This window comes from Columba livia, chromosome 9 (genome assembly GCF_036013475.1).
Source record: "Columba livia isolate bColLiv1 breed racing homer chromosome 9, bColLiv1.pat.W.v2, whole genome shotgun sequence".
NCBI lineage: Eukaryota > Metazoa > Chordata > Aves > Columbiformes > Columbidae > Columba > Columba livia.
This window is the reverse complement of record NC_088610.1, coordinates 22,584,173-22,608,830: the sequence shown is the minus strand read 5'-3', so window position 1 is coordinate 22,608,830 and position 24,658 is coordinate 22,584,173. Positions and strand designations below refer to the sequence as shown.

Sequence of the window (24,658 nt, the reverse complement as noted above, 5' to 3'; positions counted from 1 at the left end):
TTTTACTGCAGAAACAACTTCAAGCCACTGATCAGATTCACCATCTTTTGTAGGAAATTCCTTAAATTTTTATGCTTTATTTTTTAAAATACAATAAGAATCTCACCTCCTTTTCCACTTTTTTTTTTTTTTTTTTTTTACTTGTCTGCTTAAACTCTGAACAAATTCTCTATCCCCTCTGTAGAGCTTGGTCTGGTGAAGACACAATCCTTGTAATGTGCATAGTGATAATAATACACATGGTAAGATCACAGTAAGTCACAAAAAAGTGAAGTCAAAAGCAAAAAAACCCTACTCTTGATTAATATATTATTTCAGGGTCCATCCCTGCCAATGCACACTAAATAGCAAAGCTGCCCCAAAACAATGGCTGAGTTAATTGCTTAGCAGCAAATGGAAGATGTCCCAAGAAATAGATGTCAGAAACATAACCAATGAGGACACACAGAAAACCTACATGATATCCAGCAAGAGCCTGAAACTCCCTTACTCCACAAGCAGGTAAGATTAAAATAACTGTATTCCTTCCTAACACTAACAGGAATAAGGGAGACAGAGGGGAGGTAAGAAACATATGCTGAACATTGCCAGTGGACATTAGTGGAAACCTCTATTAAAAGATATCCATGGAAATCCTTCCTTCAAAAAACAGTTGCTTGGAAATAGATCTTATATGACATAACAGATTTGCCTAACAAAACTTACTACAAGGGGAATCAGTTGAGCGCTAGGTTAGCCCAGCATCCTTATCACAAGGAAAGTGGCATTCTACATAGAAAGGATAAAAAGGACCAGCAATTCCACCCGAAGCACATCCATGTCCTGTAACAGGGAATACTGTAGCCATAGGTATCTGGCTTGTTGAATTCCACAGCACTAAAATTTAAGCTTAAATTAATATAGCTGACATCACCTAAAAGTTCTTCCTGGACATACTGCACATACAACTCCAATGCTATCAGGTTGCAAGCAAGAATTGCTCTAATTCTAAGCCTAGAGTAAGCCTGACAGGTTCAGCTTCAACTGAACACTACCTCAAAGTACATGTGTCCTGATCAGCCTGTCCTCTACAGGACTCCCCAACCTTCATTCCCCAAGTTCTTCAGTATTCACAGAGTGGGCACAAAGGTGTTTTAAACCCTCTTATCAACCTCAGGTGAAAGAGTTTTCCTGCACCATGACTAGCAGCCAAGCCATTAATATTCACCTCAGGATTACTTCTGAATATGATTCTTGATAATGAACAACGTCTATTATGTCATGGGGAACAAACACCAGGAATTTCTTGTAGCTTAAAAAATGCCATTCCCTTGGTATCTCAAATCAGTCATTAAGGGAGAAAAACCATCTTCAGACAAGAAGCTGAAAAGGGACGTTTTACAAGGGCATGTAGTGAAAGGGCAAAGAGTAATGGCTTTAACCCGAAAGAAGGCAGATTTATATTAGATATAAGGAAGAAATTCTTCACTGTGAGAGTGGCAAGGCACCGGAACAGGTTGCCCAGAGAGGCTATGGATGCCCCATCCCTGAAAGTGTTGAAGGCCAGGCTGGACAGGGCTTTGAACAACCTGGTCCAGTGGAAGGTGTCCTGTTCATTGCAGGAGGGGTGGAAGTAGCTTATCTTAATGGTCCCTTCCCACCCAAACCATTCTGCGATTCTATGACTAAGAAAAAGCAGATTGTTCATATCCTCCAGGCCCCAGAAAGCATTAAAGACTTTATTAAGAAGGGAATATGGACCTCTTCTTTCAGATCAAGATGTTTTGTGGTGATTGTAGAAGATTGTTAAGCCAACCATGAAGACTTCTGTATTATTACAGGTGAAAAGGAACAGGAAAAAACAGTGACAGAGTGCACACCAACTCCTCACAAGTTTTCAAGACTGATAAAACACTGGGCACTGCACCAGAGGACCACCTATCCCTGACACTCTACAACACTTGCCATCTCATCTCTACCAAGAGGCTACTCAGCACATTTTCCACATCATAGCCTTAAAATAGGATTATTCCTCTTGGAGAGCATCTTGACAATCACCAGAAGTCAACATCCCCTTTAACCGTACAAAGCTGGAAGTTTGCTCTCTGAACAACTCCACTATGCATCAGCAAAAAAATATGTCCAAAGGTACTTAACACTGAGGTTCAATATTTTGGTGTGCTACTGTACATCTGTCTGACCATTTCCTGGGCTTCCTTCCTGAATCCCTCCTGCTCTCACTGGAGGATGAGGCCTGGGCTAAGATTTCCCATAAAAGCATTTTCTCGATCTCAGTTGTCTTTTAGGACTAACTATAACATGAAATGCCTACAGCATATTCACGTGAACTTAAACACAACTGCTGGTTAAAAGCTAAACAACTGGCATCTTATGTCAAAGGACAGAATCCTAAAAAGATACAAGAGAGATGAATCAACTCTGGAAAGGAAGGAATTCCAGAAAAGGTGAATAGGGTATGCTAGAATACCCAGGCACAAAAATATTATGAAAAAATCAAGAATACAATACCATGGAGCAAAGGAAGGAAGATGCCCTGAAATCTTAAAAAACTAATACTAAAACTTCCACCCCCCACAAAAAATCCAATTACACTCAACTCAGTAAAAACAGTCTACTTTCTCTTAGAAAAGAAACAAGGGGGAAAAAAAAAAAAAATCTGTATTCTGAAGAAAAGTGCTTAGAAACATGACAAAACAGAGAATAACTGCAAAATCAGAAGTTCTGACAGCCATAAAGAGGGAATCAATGCAGAGTAAAAAGTCAGAGGCATCTGTCCAGAGGAAGGTGGACAGCTGTCTCTGCTAAGAATTGAATTTAAACCAAGAGCTTTCAAACTATCCAGCTCAGTCACCCTTGAAATGGAATCTTTGTGGACTACCTGTTCACACTCTTATCTTATTCACCAATTAATTACATAGAGATCAAACAAGGAAATAATAAAGCAACTGGTTACATACAAACTAATGAAGAGCACTGCACATTCCTAATAAATGTTAACAGTTCAACACTTCTCCAAAGACCACAAAACTGAAGTTACAAAACTTAGATGCTTCTACTACAGAGAAGGTTGTGCAGAAACTGTACGAAAAGTTTAACTGATCTGAAAATGCTGTGTACTTAAGAAACAGGTAATACTGCCCAGAAGATGACCCCAGATTGAGTAAGTTGACTGTCTGCCATCAACAGAATATCATATGAAAAATACTTTTCAAATTTAAGGTAAAAATTGAGGATGAATAGAATTTAAACTTTAGGCTAACATGCATGCTTTCATAATTTCCTTTCCTGAAATATACTAATATCAAATTTTATTTATGTTTGGGTTTTTTTGTTTGTTTTTGTTTTTTAATGGAGGAGTGTTCTTTATTTGGCCTTTACACTAATAACAATCTAAAGAGTTTTGTGGGGGTTTTCTGTTTGGTTGGTTTTAAAAAGGATACAAACCTGTTCTTCTTCTGTAAAAGGTACAAGTGCCAGTGGTGGCAGGGGCTCCTCTTGTAAAATAGGCAGAAACTCCTTATCCAGAAGGTCTGAAGGTATCTGTATGGAAGGAAAACAGCATACAAATATACCTAAGTATTTCCATTTCAGGGATGGTGCCACATACTTTGCTTTACAAAGAAATTTTTAACCTGCCAACTCTGTCTCCATCTACCCAGTACACCAGTACTTACAATAACATTTATTTAGTGCGTATTTATTGAATGTTTATTTAGTGTAACTCCACTGCAAATTTACACCCCACCAAAAAAAAAAAAAAATCTTAGACAAAGCATCCACCACCCACACCTCTATAAGTAAAGGATCAATATGATACACATTAGAACTCAAACTGCCACACCACTACAAGCTCCAATCTGAACCAAGGGAAATTTCATCTGCTAAATTTAAAAAAAGTATTGCTTTAACTCTGATGTATTTTTATAGCCAGATTATTTATGTATTAACAAAGCTAGTATGTATAGGACAGAGGTTTTATTTGATTTAAAGTCAGCACTTCAACTTAACAACCAACACAGAGACTACAACAAAAGAGTAAAATGAAATTATAAGTATGGATTTTTAAAGTAGAGAATACTGATGATTTAAAGCAAAGTAAATTTTAACACTTAATTTTAATCAGTCCATCATCAGATGGAAGCTCCATCAGCAGATGTGACCTTGAGCATGTGGACAAGAGGCTGCAATTACAGCCAAGTGAGCTCTAATTATGCCAACAAAGAACTGTTTCAAAAATATCTAGCTCACGATACTAGAGATAAAGACTTCTCTCAATTTTAGTTGAAGCAAAGCAAGGCTTTTTTTTTTTTTCCCCCATTTGCTAGCAGAACTCTTCCTGCCTTCAGAGTATCTTTTAACTAAGAGACATAAGTTTGCTTGATCTTCACTCAGCAAGGATTGAAGACGACACAGTGAAAAAGGACTAGGGTAATAGATACAGCTTAAAAACACTGACACCTAGCAGCTGTCTACAGTGTCAGGAGTCCCCTCAGTCTCAATAACTAGCATTACTCAACACCATGGAAACGCGTGTAGATCAAAAGCAAGACACACTCTAATAATAATGTCCTTCTGGCAAACGTACAGGGAGAAAGTATTCTTTTGGACCATTCATAACCATCAGAGAGCTCCCTGTAATAAAGGGTATTAACAGGTTGTTGTGAACCAGTCACAACTGTAGAGGTCTTAGTATCATCTGATAAAACATACACAAATTGTAAAAAACAATGACCCCTGACAGGCTGACTTAGTCAAGCATAATATCAAGATTTAAACCACAGCTTCTCAAAATAGAACAAGATAATTCTGCATGTTAAAGTGTGGCTTTAAGCTATAACACACTTAACAGCTTTAGAAAAAAAAAAAAATCTTTGACTTTCAACACCCTTGAATCTGTGTATGTGCAATGCAGGGCTCCCAGCACCACAGTCATGGCAAGGGAAGAACATGAAGGTACATGTGCACATGTACACAAAAGGCTAGAGGCACAACCAGACATGATTTCTTGCACTCGTCCCTGACTCGAGGGTAAGGCTCTCAGAGGGATTCAGACTTCCAAGTCACTATGTGCCTGTTGCAAAAATAAACCAACCTTTGTCAACATATACAGAAAAATCTGATGTTTACAAATGCAGAATGCGTGAATCATTTACCCAAAAGGCTCTCCAAAATGTGATTTTTTTTTTGTATCACTGAGAAACTTCATTTGAAATTAAGCCAGAGGGAAGTTCTTGACTTTCTACACTGCTCTGTTTTATTACATGTGCTAGATTGTATTCGTGTCCTGAGTCTCAGAGAAGTAAACTGTTCTCATTGGGCTGGTAACCTGCTAAACTAAACTGCCTTAAGTCAGGATAAACGAGCTCTTGCCTTTTTTAGATTATATGCTAACATGATTTATTGCCCAACTTTCAAGCTGAATCAAATATTTTACACTATATTAAATCAAATCCAACTGAGGCAAACAAATCTGCACAGCTGCAAGGAGCCTTTAACCCTCAGTCGTATGTGGCAGTGGGACTGAATATGGCAATCAGGTTTTTTGTTCTCAGGGGTACAGGAAGTTCCCCTTAAAACAGCAAAAAGAATCACACATAATGAATGCAATAAAAGTGGGAGCAAATAAGCACATACACCTCCCCCCGCCTGAAGTTCTTTGCCAAGGGATATGCAATTTCTTTGTCCATAATCACTAAATACAAATAGCTATTCCTAATCACAAGACTGTCATTAGGAATACACACATCAGGCCTTCTTCCTCTTCCTGCTCACCTTATTATCCTTTAGAAAAAGTGCCAACATTTCTTCTCTCCCATAGCGATAGTCTGCTAGTTTGTACTTTGGCAAAGCCGGAGACAGAGGAGGGGATGTCACGCTCCCGCCACTAGACAAAGCTCGCAGCCTGAAATAAAGCAGAAAAGCAATGAAAACTGAATTGAGGAGAACATACCTTCCCTATGCTATCATCCCTCTGCACATTCACATTTGATACAAATCAAGTAAATCCAGTACTGAAAATAAAGACATTAACAGATAAACTTCAAAACTCTAAAGCTTGGTGCTTCAACAAGAGGAGTGAAAGAGCTTCCCTCATTTTTTCCACAGCCAGGAGACAGAAGGAAAAAAACATTACAAGCACATCCAACTCATCTCTTGAAGAACTGTTATTTTGACTATATAGCAAGCTAGCTACACCCCTAAAGCCTTGACTAAGCTATTTACACTGGCTACACAAAATTCAGTTGTAAATCTTCCATAGATATTAATGACAATAGCTTCTTTTTGGCAACAAAAAGTCTCCCAAGAGTAGGGACAGCGCAGCAAACATTTTTCCAGGGGAAAAAAGTTTAATCAGATGTTTGGCAAAGTTTAACAAACAGTATAGAAGAGTAAATTTTGCAATGAGGTTTCCTCCTGTGTCTCTGGAATTCTACTCTATTCCAAATTCCTCTTCCAGGACTTAAAAGTAATGGCATTTTACAGAGTGCGTACATCGTTTAGCTTAGTGTCGCAATAAAGATGTACGAAATATAGCCACACTTCAGAACAAAGACAAATACGCTATTGAGTTTGGTCCCATCCCACACGGGTAAGCTACTCAGCTTGTTGCATATCTTACAGTTGTAGGATGTTACTCCCACTCTGCAGGTGGATTAGTCTCATTCTACACAATTATTTCCTCAGCTACCCAAATACCCTGTATTTAAGTTTGAGGAATGTTTTACAAAAGGATGTGTGTCAAGAAACAAAACCACAGACCATCTTCCTACACTCTCCTTGATGTGCATCTTAAACAAGTAAAACAATGAAAACTTTTCTTAACAATCCAAAAATCCTTGGAAAGGAAGGTGATCTAAATGAAAACATTGATTCAGAGGCTACCTTTCACTTAATTATTGAAGCATGCTTTGATTTGGCTTATTTTTCTTTAAACAGAGAGGAAAAAGTAATTTGCAAGTCAAATATTTGTCTTATTTTTTTAGTTTGGTGCCACCCAGTGGCAGTTTCTTTACCTACCACTTCCAAACAAAAAATGCCTGGGGAGGCATTATTCAAAGGATTAGACGGCTCAGTGCAATGTTCAACTCCAATCCAGATCAAACGTGGCCGAGAGTTTCACTATTAAGTGATACAATAGCAGACATGACAGACATGACTATACTGCAACCCAAAAGAATAATTATGGATCTTAAAATTTTATTCCATTATTCCTGTAAAAATGTAGTAACTCACCAAATATTATACTTGCATCCATAATCTAATCTGTTTTTTAAACTAAATGGAGACTGAAATCCCCTCACCATGACGCAGCAATCAAGTTACTGTTAAAATATGTGTTACCTTCCCCCTTCTCTTTTTTTAACAGAACTTTGGCTCCCATCCATCAATGAATCTAATAGTGTCTGTCTCTCACACTGAAGAGCACTCCAGCATAAGATATATGCCTGGTGGGTGTATTTATAGATGCTGATAAAGTCATTCTTTAACCCTCTTTCAATCGAATAAAATACACTGAGCTCTCATTATTTTCCAGGCCACAAATTCATGTCTTCTTTCTTTGTTGAATACTCTCCAATTTTCATACATTGTGCATAAAAATGTGTCAGCAAAACTGAGTATGTTATTCCAGTAACAGTCTTACCACATGCTATGCAGCAATTATATTTCTTATAACCAATCTACACTCCCATTTGCACACTTAAGGATCACATCACTCTTCAGAAACCACACCAGCCAGAACTCTAGTTTGCAACTGCACAGTCACCAATACTTCAACAAGAAATTACAAAAAATACTCAACAATAGTCACACCTGCGCAAATATTCTTCAGCAAAACCCAGGATGCTGCCTGTCAGACAAGCTTGACAACCAACAGCTGACACATTATACAATATCATGGATTCCCTTTAACACAATAGCTCATTTTTCTTGACACTTTCTCATGCGTACATGCAGGAGACTATGAGATGAAACAAACTTTTCGGATATTCCACACAGATATTTTTTTGGTAGTACTGGAAAAAGCAAGCTTGCTTAGATATAAAGTTATATCCAGTAAGGAGAGCGTAAGAGTTTCCTTATTAATATGTATTACATGGAAAGAACAAGCAAGAAAAGAGGTAGTCTTCACTTGTGTATACCTCCCAGATCATAAACATTTTTCCTCCCTCAGATCCTTGATAGCAATGTGAATGTTATGCATTACCATAACATAAAACCAAACTTATTTCACACAAAATGCCAATTTACAAAGCAAAGACTAATTTTTTAATATTGCTTTCCATCACAGGCCAGGGACTGAGGTGGAGCAGTATGGCACAACAAAGACATTATACCCCATTCACTCTTATAATCAATTCAGTCCCAAAGGACAGAAATTCATAATTTTTTTTTTTTTTTCAAGTTTTTAGACAAGGTTCTGGAGCCTCACAAAACACAGAAAACTCACCATTCAGGCCCAAAGTTAAGTGTCTGAGTTTCTGCTGCCATTTTTTCCTGTTCTATTCCTCTTTTTTAAAAAGTGTGAACCTGAAAAATAAAAATGTTTGGTATGAAAACAACTGGATTAATACACACCTTCATAAATTTATTCAAAATAGAAAAGCATACCTGGTCATGCAAAGAACTGAAAAAAATTAATACACAAATTATATATATATATATATATATATATATATATATATATATATATATACTTTTTTTAAGGAATCCATTTCAGCTCTCTAACACAGATTAGTTTACTAATATAGAAGTAACTGCATCAAGATCTCTTCCCTAAATTCCTCTTTTAACAGCTCAAACAGGACACTGGATCAGAATGTCTGAAGAAACAATTTGTACAAACAGTCCCTTTTCAAACCAGTAATTACCACAAGCCAACCAAACATAGAGAATTGGATGCACAATCCTCTTCTGTTAGAACAGTAATGCTTAATTAACAGAATTACAGCTTCCTGACAATTACAAGAGGATTTAAAAAAAAAAAAAAACACAAAAAAAACACAACACACACACTAAAATTACAGCAAGAAAGATTTGCAAGTTGAGTGGTAGAGTATTCAAGAAATTTCCACTCCTCATTCTTGCAAAAATAAGACTGACTACATCCAACGCTGCAACATCCTCCTAAATCTGCAGGCAGATGACAGTATTCCTCTCATTCTTTGTTTTATTCAGCAAAAAAGTACACAACTTGAGACTTCAGCTATTTTCATTCCTATTAGCCAAGGTCCTGCAGATACTAGGGAAGGTCAGGTCAAGTGCCTATATCAAGAGTGTACAGACAACAGCAGATGAAGCCATACTGGAAGGAAGGAACAAGACTAAGGGAAGATGAAGTTTTTTCTATCAGAGACAAGTCCAGCCAAGGCGGTTCTGGAAAAGCGCCACATGAAAGTACAGCTCCTCTTTCCCTTCCAGCAATGGCAAAATCCACCAAAGACATTTCTTCTTCAGATTTGTTTGTTGTTGTTGTTGCTGCTGTTTTTACATCATAGCTAAAGCCCAAACAAAAAAAAAGGATTTGAAGTATTACCTACAGAAACCAGTTGATTAGACCTCAAGAACCCATAAAGAGAGGTGACACAGAGGGAGCTTTGCCATACGAAAACAATGTTCCTTAAAAGACCCAAGGACTAAATAGCGAGCTTCCTAAATTTGTCTGTACTTTGCATGAAAAGGTGATGGAAAAGAAAAACAAAACATTGGGAGACAGAAGTGGAAAGGCCAATAGTTAGTGAAGAAAAAGACAAAACCAAAGGACACACATATATATACACACATATATACACACTAATGAAGTAACTGTTTTAAAAAGCAAAACAAAAAAACCTAACAACAACAACCACCACCCACCACCTCAAAGTTAGAAAATGCCAAGGATACCCACACTAAAACTGCTTGAGCAGATTTTAACCAAATCTCTTGGGCAGAAGATTACAAACAGTTGTAAAACTCCCTGAATCCTAAACCTACCAACTAAAATTTGGCTCGCGTATGCTCACTACCTGCCATCTTAGCTTTTTCCCCCATATGCAATAAAATTTATATACAAATACTGATTTTTATTTTCACAATAACCCTATGTAATGAAATGGGATTATCGCCACTAAGTGCACCAGAAGCTAATACAAAAATATCCAGCTATTCTCACAGGCTTGGTCCAAGATGATTTCGGTCTGATTTGGGTTGCCTTTTTGAAGCAGCTGACAGCTCATTAGAGCATTCGAGGTATATCCATTCATCATTCTGCAAACCAAAATACAAGGTTACATACCTAAAGATGACATGAAGCAGCCACATGAAAAGACTGCGGGGCAACTGAAGCAAACAACCATGCACACTCTGGCAGAGAGAAGCCTCTAATTCCTAGCAGCCTTAACTGGATGGCTGTCCCTTCACTCCCTGCACTGCCTGTAATCCTTCTGCTGGGGGATGTAGGGGGGGTTCAGCTTTCAGATCAACCCATGGAGATCACCAGGGAACCTGGGATCTTCAGCTCCTAACATCAAAGCTAGCTTAGTATCAGTAATACCAAAAAGGTTGACACTGAACATTAAACTGAAGTGAAAACACAGCTGAAAAGCATCAGACACAAGGAAAAAGCACTAAGAAACAGTCAGGATCAAGCAGTTAACTAGTTTTTGACCCACCAGGCCCCACTCTCATCAGCCTCTGTGTCTCCTTCCCAAAAAGTGAGGATACTGTCACAGTCCTCTACAAGACTCCTAAGCACTTCAGCACTTTATCCTTGTATCTGACACTAATCTCATCCCATTTGAGATGCAAAACAGCTTTCCTAGACCCTCATTTTGGCCACACTTAGTTTTGGGAATTATTTGCTGGCTTCCTCATCTGCATTGCAGTCAGGTAAATCACCTCCTTCCTGGAAGTTCTGACTGCGTGAATTTTTAAAGTGAAAAACCTGTAAATGCATGAAATTGAAGCTGAACAGGAGAAACCCCAGAATAAAAAACAGATCTGCAGATGGTTTGAGTAGGTCTAACAGGTGAATTTAATAGGCAATACTACCCAGAAATAAGATATACATGAAACAGAAGTTCCAGGCAAAGCAGTGCTCAGAAGAAAAAAACCTTGGAAAAAAGACACTCTGCAAACAGGTAAGGATTTGGGAGAAAAGGGGCAGCAGAACAGGAAAAAAGAGACTCAAGAAAGCTAAGGTAGCAAGTGTGCAAGAACACACTTAACCACGTCAGAGCAGTCAAGACAGGAAAAGCAAAAACCGTACTCTGCTTCTGCTGGTTCACAAAACAGCAGCCAACAGGCGAGAGCATGGAAACCAAACTAGAGTGGAGCCACTGACAGGGCCTGCACAACACAGGCAGCAAACACAGGCACAACGGAGAAGCTGTACCAACTGGAAAGGCAAGTTGGGATGGACTACACATTGTGAGAGGAAAGAGTCAGGGTGGAGCAAGACAAAGCAGGGAGGAATTAAGCAAAGCAAATAAATAATCAGGTCGAACTGAACTACTTTGGCCAAGACATGAATTTATCAGATCTTTATTGTCTAGATAACTTCCTTAGGCTCTAAACTTCAATATTAATAATTAAAATGTTAGTTTTGGTCATCTTATCTATGCTGTCTCCTTATCGAGGTGGGCAAATCACAAAATAATATACACCTATCACATTTCCTCCACGATACAATTTGATGAGGGAAAAGTCCCTTTCTGAACTGCTAGAGTTTTGTAAATCAAGATTTTCTACAAATTAATGGCTATTGATTGAGGAATCTGCATAGACACAGATTTTATATGGGCTATGAGCACACAGGGACAACCTCAAGTTGAAGCAAGAAGCCAAGGTCAAATTTTGATCATGTCCAGTTAGCACCACTGCTTGGGCAAGAATACTACCTGAGGTCTTCCTACCACTGCTCCAAAGGGGAACCTTTTCTCCAAGGTTTTACTTCAAATCAGGTCATCCTTGAGCAAGGTGCCAGTGCAACCCTATAAACAGTTGCAGTTTTCCTGCATAGTTGGGGAAAAATGAAATTACTTCATAATCTGCAACCGATATCCCGTTCTCCTGTGGTGGTACCACAGCCACCAACCTGCTACCAGCATGCGGTACTGAAAAGAGAAGAAATCCCCTCAACCGCACCATCAGCCTGTGGACTGGCAACGGAAAAAACATCCCTTCTATTTTGTCAGCAGCTTAGCACTCTGGAAGTCAGAAGTCCATCCTCTGAACAGACACAAAATGTAATCCAATAACATTAAGCCTTTAAGTGGCTTTCACTCACAATTAACAGGTAATATTATAGGCACAGAAGTCGCTATCAGCAACACTCAACTCATTTCTTTGGTTTGCTTTAGGTACAACGGTTGTTTTACCAAGCTTGTGCTTTTTAAATTATTTTTCAAGCTTGATATTTATTACCTGACAAATCTATTAAAGCTGTCAGAAACATCTGCTTCTGGCACAAGTCAGAACTTGATTCTACTGGCTAGATTTATGTTTTAAAAAGCACAGGAAGACATTTCAGTTGAAAAAAGAAACTAAGGGAGGCCTGTGTTTACTGTGACACATTTTGGCTCTGGTCTTTTAAAATGTGCAGTATCTAATGGATACCTAGGAAAAAAGCTGTTTTTCAGAGACTTTGAAAGATCTAAACTGCTATGTTTTCCACACTTTGCTCAACCTCAGGATTCACAGGAAAATGCCATTTTAAGGTTTGTCCCTCACTCACAAACACTTAAATTTCAGACAATGTTAAATTCCTACATTTCCATTACAAAATTCTGTCGGCTCCTAACACGTGGCAGTCTGTCTCACTAAGATGTTCTGCTGTTTTGTATAAACAGATGCTTATCATCCCAAGTTGAGTCTAGGTAATGATACATGCAGGTCTGCCCACCTAATCTTTCCTACAGACAAAAAAAAAAAAAAGTAAGATTTGGACTGTAACTGCAATTTATAGCTTTGGGGCTGCTGATTGCTTAGCCTTTTCATTAACTTTGGAAACCTAAACCTTGGAAAAAAAGTTGTGCCACTGATCCTTCCTATACACACCTATTTTACTTTGAAATGCTCTACTGTTTGATCAGAGATATCTAGGAAGAAAAGCATCTTTTCCTTTCAAGGTAGCTCTGTTGCTACTGTAGGTCTGCAACAGCCTTTGTAACCTAAAAATTAGCTGAAAATTTTGCAAACCAAAGAACGCAATGGAAATCTAAGGCAAGCAGACTGACATGCAAGAAACTGGATTCTCCTTAAATAAACTTGGAACTTAACAGCAGTGCTCCACCATGCAACAGCAACATCACATTGAGAAAACTTCACCTTCCAGCAGCAAGAAAACATTCCACAGGCAGCTTCTAGAGCTAATTTCAGTGCCAGGAAATTTGTTTTTAAAAAAATTAACAGGTTGACTGAATAATTAATGGTGATTTTCTCTAATTCTTGAAATATTAAAGAAGATCCAGAACTGTATGCAAGCTACCTTTTAAGTACAGTGGTAAACAGGATGACTCAGGTGGCCACACTACCAGTCTGTTTGATATTAATCACTGGCTGAAGCAGACAACACTGATTAAAGGACACTGACATAATTAAGGCCAGCCAACATGGATTTATGGAAAACATTCAATCAAAATATACTTCTGTAAGAACAGAAATTTCATTGCTCAAGAAAGCAGGTGAAATAAATTTTACCTTCTGCAGGACATTTCAGTCAGGTAGAATGCTAAAAAGGACAAAATCATTCAGAACCACATGAAAAGTCTCAAATCACTATAACCTCTTCTTTTCTTTTAACCTTCTCTTCCAAATCATCTACAACAACCTATCTCAGAAGGTAAAATATTCTCAGAACAGAGCAGAAGGTAAGAAGCTATCCTCCAATTCTACAGAATCTGTAACATGGGACCACATAACTTCTAAAACCCAAGTATGACAAACATGGATATGGTGAATAATGGAAATGACACTTCTTAAATAATACAATTATGAATTATTCAGTTACTTGGTCCAGTATAACAGGTTGCATTTAATAAGATCAAGCATTCAATCAAAAGACTAACAAGCAGAAAACATAGGTGAAACACAACAAAGGCAAGACTATACAAGAAAAACACAGTCCTGAAACCCATTTGAGATTTATTACACTAATCAGCTGAAAAGGAAGATATGATACACCATTGACTAGAAAAGCTAACAGAAAACACTGAATCCAGAAATAATGAAATATAGAGTAAATACAGAGGGGAGTTTATCACTGCAGAGATACTGTATCCTGTTCTGTTGTCCGTAAGGCAAGAAAGCTGATAAATCAGGTGCTCAAAAATTGAGAGAACATGACAGATATGCTTAAACAGCGGGGAAAAAAAAAAAAACAAAACATACCAAAGCTCTATTTATTGAGATTTGGGAAAAGTGTCTTGCTCAGTCTCTAAACAATCATGCAGTTAAATAAGGCTGAAGACCCATGTTTATTCAATCAGAGGACTGAAACAAGACATTCAGAGATAACAGTAAGTTGTTTTCAGGTTAACACTGAATGATTTTTCTTAAAAGTACTTTCTAGTTTAAACAGAAAATTAATCAGAAAAAAAAATCCATTACACCAGATGTAAGAGGAGTCACAGTAGTCCCTTCTAGGTTACTAAGCCTTTATCCTGACACAGGTGGTGAATTTTTCAAGGCCTATCTACCCACATGCCAAGAGAAAGTTTTTTCTAAAGGAACAATGTCTAAGCTTCTCCAGAAAATATCCCTCTGTTGTTACAGTTACATTTTTAAATCTTCCTGTCTCAAATCAGTGCAGAACTATTTCAATATCTCAGCAGCTTCTGGTCAAAAATTGTCCATGACATTCTCAAATGGCAGGTCCAAACCAGCGGCTCTCTGCTCACTTCAGAAAGATCCAGCTAAAGCTTCGTGGGGCACTGCAGTTTGCAACATGTTACACCACAGTAAAGAGCGATAAACACAAGAAAGTAGGCACTGAAGTTCTGCAAGAGGATGACAAGGACACCTGCAGAGCTAACAAAATCCAAGGGAAATAAAGGAACGTTAAATATCACAATTCCAGATACTTTCCTCCTTTCCTACCTACTATTGTAAGCGTGGTGGTTAGAGAGCTATCCACTTCTTTTGCCTGAACAGGAACAAACGTGAAAGCTTTTCCCAGTTTCTCAGCCAGAAAGCAGTGTGACCTCCACCTTTACTGCAAGACTTGCAGCCAAAGGCAGACACCAGCGATTAAGCTCCAAGCAGAGTCAGGAGACCACACCCTTGGCCCTGCCACTGGCTGGAACACAAACCACTTCTCATTCCAAATCCTGTCCTAAAAATCCTGCCAGAACTCTTGTTTTCCAGCTGAAAAATCACTTCCACATCTCTCTCTCTACCTCGTACACTGAAAATCTGCTGGTAGGTAAATATTTACTCTGTGCCACTCCACAAGATGCTACAGATCAGGACGCTGAATCTGGCTCCTTGCTCCTCAACAAGGCCAGTAGCCCGACTCTGTGAATGCAATCAAAACCACACAGCAGCACCTCTCTCACTAACCACACACATTGTACAGTATATTCAAAGTGGCAGAACAAAGCTTCAGACTACATTCACTGAATTAACAGATCAGGGTTGTTGTGGGGTTGTTTTGTTTTTAAATGTCATTTACGTAAGCATCATCTTTGGGCTTTGTAGAAATTCTCTCCTCCCATCTCTTAAGGTTTCCTACTCACGCAGTTCTGAGATGTTCTACACTTCAGGAAACAAATATTCAACAGTGAGAAAGTCTAACAAAAAGTCGTAATAGAAAGAATATATGTATCAGATTGCATATGTGGATCAGCCAGGAAGCCAGAAGGTAACTTCTTACTACATATGAATTACAACATTTTTAAATAGCTTGTCACTTTATGATAATATTACTAAAGCTATTCACTTGCTTTGCTCTAAGAACTGTATCTTTGTGAACTGACTTGTGATGTTATCCTGATCCTGCCTTAGTACTCTTAAAGCCTTGTATACCATAAATACAGAAAATTACATATACAGATGATTCAGCATTAACTAAGCCCAATGTAAAAGCTCCTACTGGTTTTAATGGTGGTTTAACTGGGCCTCTGATTTCTTAAACTGTTATTAAATGCTTTTATTTACAAACCTTGCCATATGCTACTTCCATGATCAGCGTCACTCACTTTCTATCACAGACGTTCTTCAGTCAAACACTGACGTCAGCCCTGCTTTGAGCCAGAGGCTGAAGCAGACGACCACCAAAGGCCAGTCCTCTACCAACCTAAATCATCCCCATTTTCTACCATATGTGGCTCAAGAAAAATCAGTTTATACATCCATTACTTGCCAGTCATACCAGCTCCTTGCCGCATGACATTCAAAGTTTGGAGTTACGTAAATTCAGCTATGCATCAACATAAAACTTCACCCAAAGTAATCATCACAAAGCACAAAATGCACTTTTTGCTTCTGTTTCTTCCAATCTGAACTGACACACTGCCACACAGACCACTAATCTGCTTTTACCCAATCTGATCTACACATGGACATCTGCAGCCTCTGAATCTCCCGGTCACACAAACCAGTATCTTTACCATAAAATACTATCAACAGAATGTGAAGTATTTCAATTTGTTGTCAGTGACAGGTCGGGGGGGGAGGGGTGCAACTAGTTCACAGTAACCACAACTTGAAACCAGTATTTTTCTAATGAATAAAAAGGACCCAACAGCCAGTAACAAACATTACCTTCACAAAGTGCAATGCATCATACATACTTGTACTGAAATAAAAGCTATTCAGCATAACAAAATACTTTTCTAACCAGTTTATTTTCCTAACATGCTATATGTAAGCCCATTTATCTGTTTATAATGACAACTTACATATTCAAGAGCCACTGTTGAAGGCATCAAGTAAGCACTCTTTCTTATTTGATGAGATTTTTTTTTAAATCATATGGCCAAAAAAATAGAAAATCATAATGCATGGGTTTAATAATTAGCTGATTGGATCAAAAAATAGCAAGTGATCCAAAAGGTATTGTCAACAAGGTAGTATTTTAAGGCAAATTTACTAAATGTCCAAATTTTCTCATCGACCTACAGACTACTACTACTCTACAGAGCTCCTGGTATCCCTTCTACGTTTCTCCACAGTGCTCAGGTCTAGAAATCCAGCTCCTATATGTTACAAACTTTAAGGATTACTGGAGAGGCTGTCCTGAAAATACAAACTTTTGTTTAATGCTTCCCAAAAATCTCAGATGCATCAAAGCAATTCTGTGCATCCTTTCCATAACGAAAAAAAACACCACAACACAGAGGGACATAAAAATTTCAACGGCAGCCCCATTTCCCACACAGACAACAAGCCATCGCTACAGTTTCTATATTCAAGGCATGTTCAACCATCCTTAGAGAGAAGGACTGACAGCCCTCCCTCTGCAAAAAAGAGAAGTTGACACATTTTGTAATCAACACACTGTGGCAATCTCAGCTACTAACTAAGCAATGCAAAGACCTTGGTCTTCTATAATCCTTGGCTACCATCTGAACTAAAGATGAAAAAATAATGGTAATAAACATCACTGTGATGAATTATACGGTTATATATATACACCACCAACCATAAGAGGGCCAATGTTGTATAGACCTTTTAATTTAAAGCACTTAATATCTTCTTAGTTCCATCCATAGCTTATGTACACCTTGAGCAAACTTGCTAAGTTGTCTCAGTTCTGACAATTTTCAAGCCAGACTATATGTACAACTAAAAACATTCAGGAAAGGAAAGGCTAATCTGTGATGAAAACTGACTTACTTCCCATTAAAAGCAAACAGCATCCCCTCGGCAGCACTTCACACACCTAGGTTTTCAAATTTCACTCAATGAATTAAAATAAATTGATGAGAAAAGTACACACACACAAAAAAGTCCCTTTCAACACAAATGCCCATTCAGTAACAAAGTGAAGAGTTTCTCCTTACCAAAGTATGTAATGAATCAGGCCTGTGCTTTTATGCTTGAGAGTGGAAATTTTATTGCTCTGGCCCTTAGCTCTATCTATCTATAATCATGAATTAAATATAGCTTATCTCCTTTAATCTCTGAGCAGAAGCACTGAAAGGAAAAAAAAAGAAAAATAAATTCTTAAAATTTTTCCTTTTTTTTTTTTTTTCCCCTAAATTAGACTATAAGAAGATTTATCATCATATCTTAGGAAGCCTTAAGAAGGAATTTTAAAGACTTCAATGAAAGAATAAGAAACACACATTTGACAGTTACTTGAACTTACAAGATCAGACAAAAATACGAAGAATCAAATTTCATATTTTTGCTATTTCAAACAAAAAAAAAACAAAAAAAAATCTAAAGAGCTACAGGCCTGAACTACTTTAAAGGAGGGGGCAGAAAAGAAGGAAAAGACTAGGATCCAGGTGCCTAAGCTCATTTTCATCAGTTACTGTGGACCAACATTTCCCTTGCATGTCTAAATAATTAGACAGGTTTTTCAACAGAGGCAGGTAGTAGCAAACAATCTCTTCAGCCAGTCAGCTGCACCAATGAGATGTTCCACATGACTCTGGCATCTAGTTTGTTTTTAAATTAAGTATCTATAGATCTTAAAAGAGCTACCACCATTTTTTGTATATTCAGCTACAAGAAACTACAGTTTACGCTAGAACTCTATTTAGACAACTGGCCTTAGGAGACAGCAAGCATAGAAGAGATGCCATGGTGTTTAGTCTGAATTCCTTAAAAAAAACCTCTTTCCTCATTGAAGGAGTAAAACAGTTGGGAAATTAAGTTGTAAAGCCCTCAACTCTATTTACAGACACTTATTTTCACTTACATCAGCATAAAGATCATATTTTTCATTTACTGTACATTTTAGGAAGGCAAGAAAAACACTGAAAGGAGTCTCTGAGGATATTTTACAGTCCTCTTAGGATAAACATCTGTAATGAACAAAGGATCTGCAAGAGTTCAAGTTTTCACTGTGGTATCAAATTTTTTAACTATACTGTGAAACAAATCATTACTGCAACACAACTACTTTGCATTTTAAGTCTACGCTATTAGTTTAAAAGCAAGTGTTGCTGGAAGTGACATTCAGCTTCAATGGACAAATGTCTGCCTTCCTTCTATTAGAGCTAACCATAACACAGATTTTTTTAATCACACATTCAGTGAGAAATTAACACTGACACACATGATCATTGACATCAGTTAACTTGTATAACTATGCAAGCCTGGGGGGGCACAGGGGTTAAGAACACTCCAACATTTCTGTTCACACCCCCAGGACAAATTTTTACCTCAGCATCAGCTAACTGTTCAAAGAACACTTATTCAACTGAATGGCAAGAATACCAGTGCCTCATAATACTAAAGCTCTTATTATCTGTTGGAGCCAACACCCAATAACAGCGCCCAAAAATACCAGAACAAAGCTTTTGTTGGTGACAACTGCAATCCGTTTTGTTTACAAAGGTTCCCAATTATCACACTGTGCATCTACCAAATGTCCTATTCACAAAGCAGCAAGCTAATTTGTGTTTATTAAGAAGTTTCTTAAGAACAAAAGCAATCAGTAGAGTTATGGGAAAAGGAAAAAAAAAAAAAAAATCACACGTACTTTCTAGGAACTTGCCCAAGTCAGCTCCTGAAGCAAGAAAATAGAATGAGCAGCAAGAGATTAGACAGAAGAACATAATCAGAATTCAGAAGTTCATTCCCCTCCCACTCAAGAAAACACACACTTAGAAAATTACAGTAAAAGGTAAAGTATTACAGCAACAAACCAAGAATGTTGACCTGAAAGTTACTGGAGAAAATTCAGGTTTTATTCCAGAAGTACTACTTGGCAACATCTCCTTTTGGCCTACAACCTGTCCCACTTCAAAATGCAATTACACAGAGCTGAAAGAGCAGAGACTGCTTTGTTGACACTGAAACTACTTGTCTTAGATCAATACCGAACGTACACAATCCTGATCGATGTTCTCTTCAGCGTGCCAAGGCCCCTCCAGTCAAACACTGCTGGTCATTGCTGCTCCCAACACCCTGCTGCCTGCTGGGGGGAAAGGCTCGAGTGCTCGGCGAGCTCCCTCCTTCCTCAGCCTGTGTAACCTGACAGGGCTGGGCGTGCTCGGAGCGGGGCACACACGGGCTTCAATGCGGGCGCCTCTGCCCACGGCGCTGCCGGAACGCAGGCCCAGTCCCACCGGGCTGGGCGGGGACAAGCGAGTTCACAAGGGTCAGTGTGAGGGGAGACGGCGCCGGGGACGCAGCTGCCAAACCCGCAGAGCGTGAGGAGCCCCGGGCACCCCGCCGCCGCCTGACAGTCACCGTCTCCCCCTGCCGGGACCTGCTGCCGAGGAGCCGCATGAAGAGGGTAAGGCCCGCACCCTCGAGCGGGGCCAGGCCCAGCGAGCCGTATGAAAGCCCAGCGACGGAAGCGCAGGAGCGGCCCTCCGGGCGCGCCCCTCGGCAGCAGGCCGGGGAGGCCTCGCCTCCCGGTAGGCCGCAGGGCGTCTCGGGGCTGCGGCACCCGCGGCAGGCAAGAGCCGCCGGCAAGGCCGATGCTCGGCGCGCGGCCTAGGCCCGCTCCCACAGGCGGGGAGCGCGGCGACGACGGGAGCGCGGCGGCGGGGAAACGGCAGGGGCGGCCGAAGCGGTGGCGAGTGCAGGGAGCCGACGGGACAGCGTTACCTGCGCTCCCGGACGGAGAGTCCCTCACGGCCACAGCGACTCCTCAGCCCCAACAACACAAGATGGCGGTTGCGCCGCCACGCAACGTCACGTGAGAGCAAGCCCCGCCCCCTGCCTCCGCCGTGGGACCCGGATGGGCGACGGCACTCTCGCTCTTCTTCCACCCCTCTCCCCCCCGCACCTCGCGCAGGCACCGCCCGCGTGACGTCATCGCGAGGGGGGGAAAGGGCGGTCCCCCAGCAGCTGCGCGCGCATGTCCCCCTGCACACCCCCTGTTCTGGGAGCGCAGGCGCCCCCTGCTGGAGGCAGGCGGGGCCTGCAGCCTCCCGCCCTTACAGCCCTGCGGGGAGGCGGGGCCCCTGCTGGGGCCGGGGGTCCTGGCCAAGCCGCCCGGAGTAGCGGGACCCCCTCAGCCTGAGCCCCACACGGCAGTTACGTGACGCGTCAGCCTCCCGCCGTTGCCTCCCGCCCGGGGCAGCCCCCGCGGGGCCGCGTGCAAACGGCGGTTGGGGCCGGGGCCGCTAAGGTCAAAAACGGCCGGGCTGCCGCGTCGCACGCGTTGCTACCCGCAACCTTACCCACTTCAGCTTTATCGGCAGCACTAAAAGGCCACAAGGAGAAGTGTCCATGTTTTAAGCACACGCAGCGTCCAGGCCGTGAGGGGATCAACCCCCCCAGAGGAGTCCTGGCGATGCTCTGCCTCGGGGGAGGCAGCTACTGTGGCTGCTTACACAGAAAAGGCATTTTGGCTCCAAGTTTCCTGATGGAAAAAATCAGGAGCCCAAGGCAAACTTATTTCAGCTAAAAATACCATTTTATTTTTAGTCCTTAAACCTATATTAGTGCGTGATGCAGGATAGCCCCCTGTGTTTCCTTCAGCCTAAAAAACTATTCTCAGCTGTCACGCACCACTGAAGGTATACCCGCTTTCAGCTGAAACAATTTCACTCCAATCATGATTTCAGAAACAATCCACGTAGCCTTCTCCTTCCTCTTCTAGGTGAATAAATACTTGTCATTGTGCACTGAATGCCGGCCAAAAATGATGCAACAGTGAACACAAAGTGATTCTTCTGAGCTAATGGCTTGAAAGCCTGTAATTCTTGGGGCTTATTTTCAGCCAAGAGCAACATAGGACTACGTCATTCAAAAATCTTCGAATGAAATTTCTCCTTTAGGAGGCCAGTATGTAAAAGGAAGCTTGCTAGCAAAGGGCTGGCCTCTGATAAGCTGCATTTGATCCCCCTGGTTGTTGCCACGCAGCTTGAGCCAATATTAATAACGGCATGGGGCAGGAGAGAGGCAGCACTGCTATTTCAAGCTGTCAGTCAGAACTTCCACCTTCACTGCAGAAGCGGCTGTGCTCTGTTATTCTACTTGTCAAACCTGAGCTTGAGCACTCAGAAATATTTTCACATGCTCTAGCTCAGATTGGAGAAGTTCAGCTCTTACAGAATTTTTTTCCTCCCTGTTAGCACAAACATTATTGAGACAAAAAAAATCAAGAGGAGTGTGTTTGAAATGTGCCTCATCTGCAGAAATTGGCATTTTTGTAAAATATCTCAAGGAAAGTCAGATTACTTTTGTTCTTTAATAGCATCTTAAATCCTCCACAACATTAATTCAAGCAGAACAGTGAGACTGTCATGAAAATTCAAGACAGCACCTGTGTGGTTAAATTCCTGCATGGTTCAATTACAGGACTTCAGCTGGTGTTGTCTAGGTGCAAAATTACCCCAGCAGCTAGCCTGAGGTACTGAGGGCATGAAGTACCATGCCAATTCATCCACAATATTAAAAATCTAGGCACAGAGTAACAATATCCCTAATGAACTAAAACCTTCCTTATTGACCCAATGTTTTCACCAGTCCTAGCTTGGAAGCAAGAGCCTGCTTCCCTTGGTACAGCAGAGGTGCTACAAACACAGGGCACAGCTCGGAAATGGTGAATAATGGTCATAAAACAGCCCAGATGTGGCAAAATCTGCCCCCCTCACCACACCTCCTCCTTGTTATTTGGGAAAGAGGCTCTCCTGTTTGTTGAAATACCAAGGATTTTGTCTGAGTCAACATCTACTCAACAGCCTCTGTTTTCCATGGGAGCAGAGGAACATCTGTCACATCCCTAAAAATAATGATAAAAGCAACAGACAAGGCAGACAGGTGAACATTTGACTGTAGTTTTTAAAGTCAGTCACTTCAATAGACTTGTCACTTGAGATGGCTTACACTGAAAGAGACTAACACAAATACACCACTACTCCTGCAACACCCAATTATTTTAAGACATCCTTCTCACATGAAGCAGGCTGAGTTTGACAGGCAACAATAAAGCACTCTGGTTACTCCAATCCATCTTACAAGGGATTTATTTGTACATTCCCATAAGGTTAAAATTTGATTTAGTCACCTTAATCCTCACAGCTAAAGCCTGAATGCTAAGCCAGGAAGAACCCAGTCATAGCCTTTCTTTCTCAGTTATGTCTACACTGGGCTTCCTGCCATCCCACGGTGTCCCCTGCAGCCAGTGACAATGGCTCTGACAGAAGTGTCAGTGAAAAACACCCTGCGATCAAGAGTATCCCAACAGGCTGAACCCATCCTCAGTGCTGCCTGAGGCATTAGTGACACCTCTATGTACATCTCCTACACTGAGAAACATTAAACCCAAACCTTCCAGGAACTGAGGACTACTTGGAGTTCCCATTCTAGGAGATGAGTGACTTGGGGCAGGTCCTTGTCCCTTCTGAGAAAGACCCATAACCACAGCAGTCTTTTCACCAAACTTCTCTACTTGCAATCAGAAACAGAGTCACTGACATATCAGCAGATGTTAAGAGAGTTGGGATTGCCACCTGTGATGACATCAGGCATAAAAAGATTAATTATAGGTAAATACGTATTGTCAGCCAGTATTAGATGGGACATTTAGCTAGACATTTTATTTTTAGTACTTCTGCGCAACCTAATGACATTGTTATTCGATCCAATAGTTGCCAGCAAAACAGAACAATTTAGAAAGCAATTAATTTCCCACTGTCAATTTTTTGCAAAGCTCATTTCAAACTCATATTGCTGCAACTTCAAAATCCAAAAGCACTTACTGATCGCTGCACTGAATGAAGGCCCCAAGTAACAGCATCTATTTGAATTGAACAAAACCACTACAGACACACTGCTCATTTCCTTATTGAAACTTGTCAGCTGGAAGCTGACTCAAATCTATTAAAACCACAAGAAGCCCTTTTTCTACCCTCTCCTCAACCAGCTGCACGTGCAGAGCAGCACGAGTCAACAGTGGGAGAAAAACAGAAATATCAAGAGCTGCAGTGTTGCAATTTTCCTGGGGAAACACAGACTAAGGAACTTTCGCCCTGATTTTACCTGACCTCTGAGACCCAAGGGCTTACAGACACATGGCAAAGGAACCGACGGCCAAGGATGCACAGAGTAGAGCTGCACTGAATAAAATATTTATGTCTTCCATTTCATCACCAGATCATACCTGAAATGATACATGGTGAAACAAGATGCTTGGACACATTTTCAGATGTCCACATTTTTTTTTTCCCCTCCCTTCTATAAATGCAGAAAGAGGAAATGCAAAGAGAAATGCAAGGGAAATCTAGCTGAAGAAACCTGCCCTGCTCCCAGCTGGGGGACTACTGGAGCTGAGACACAGTGGCTATTTTAAGATAAGGGAAGGCTGACAGCCTTCACATGTCAACATTTAGCAGTGGGCAGCATTTCAAGTATTTACACAGCCATGTCCCTTTCTGGGGAATTGCAAACATTCGAGCTTTTTATACCAGAACTGCTGCACAGAAGGGGAAGTGCTATCAAGAAGGGGTTCAACACTTTCCTCACTCATCCAAGTCAGCTTTGAGGATCACTACTATAATTTGTGAACAAAATTCAGGGACCTAAAATAAATCACAGACAAGAC

The 24,658-nt window shown here is 40.5% G+C and overlaps 1 protein-coding gene across 14 annotated transcripts in view; it reads right to left on the bottom strand.

The window, feature by feature from the left end:
• Window positions 1–20,943, bottom strand: part of GIGYF2 (GRB10 interacting GYF protein 2) — a 76,797-nt gene extending 55,854 nt beyond the window's left edge. For 6 of the 14 annotated variants that reach the window (XM_065073130.1, XM_065073133.1, XM_065073142.1 and 3 more), the window contains exons 1-4: window positions 20,713–20,943; window positions 8,450–8,529; window positions 5,773–5,902; window positions 3,445–3,540 (exon numbers count right to left, since the gene is read on the bottom strand). In XM_065073130.1, the coding sequence (XP_064929202.1) occupies window positions 3,445–3,540; window positions 5,773–5,902; window positions 8,450–8,490 (267 nt within the window). In that variant the 5' untranslated portion in view covers window positions 8,491–8,529; window positions 20,713–20,943. Of the gene's footprint in view, window positions 1–3,444; window positions 3,541–5,772; window positions 5,903–8,449; window positions 8,530–15,078; window positions 16,734–19,636; window positions 19,664–19,985; window positions 20,211–20,712 lie in introns of those variants that run through there. The other 8 variants (XM_065073138.1, XM_065073134.1, XM_065073135.1 and 5 more) reach the window with 5 other exon arrangements.
• Window positions 20,944–24,658: the final 3,715 nt, after the last annotated feature.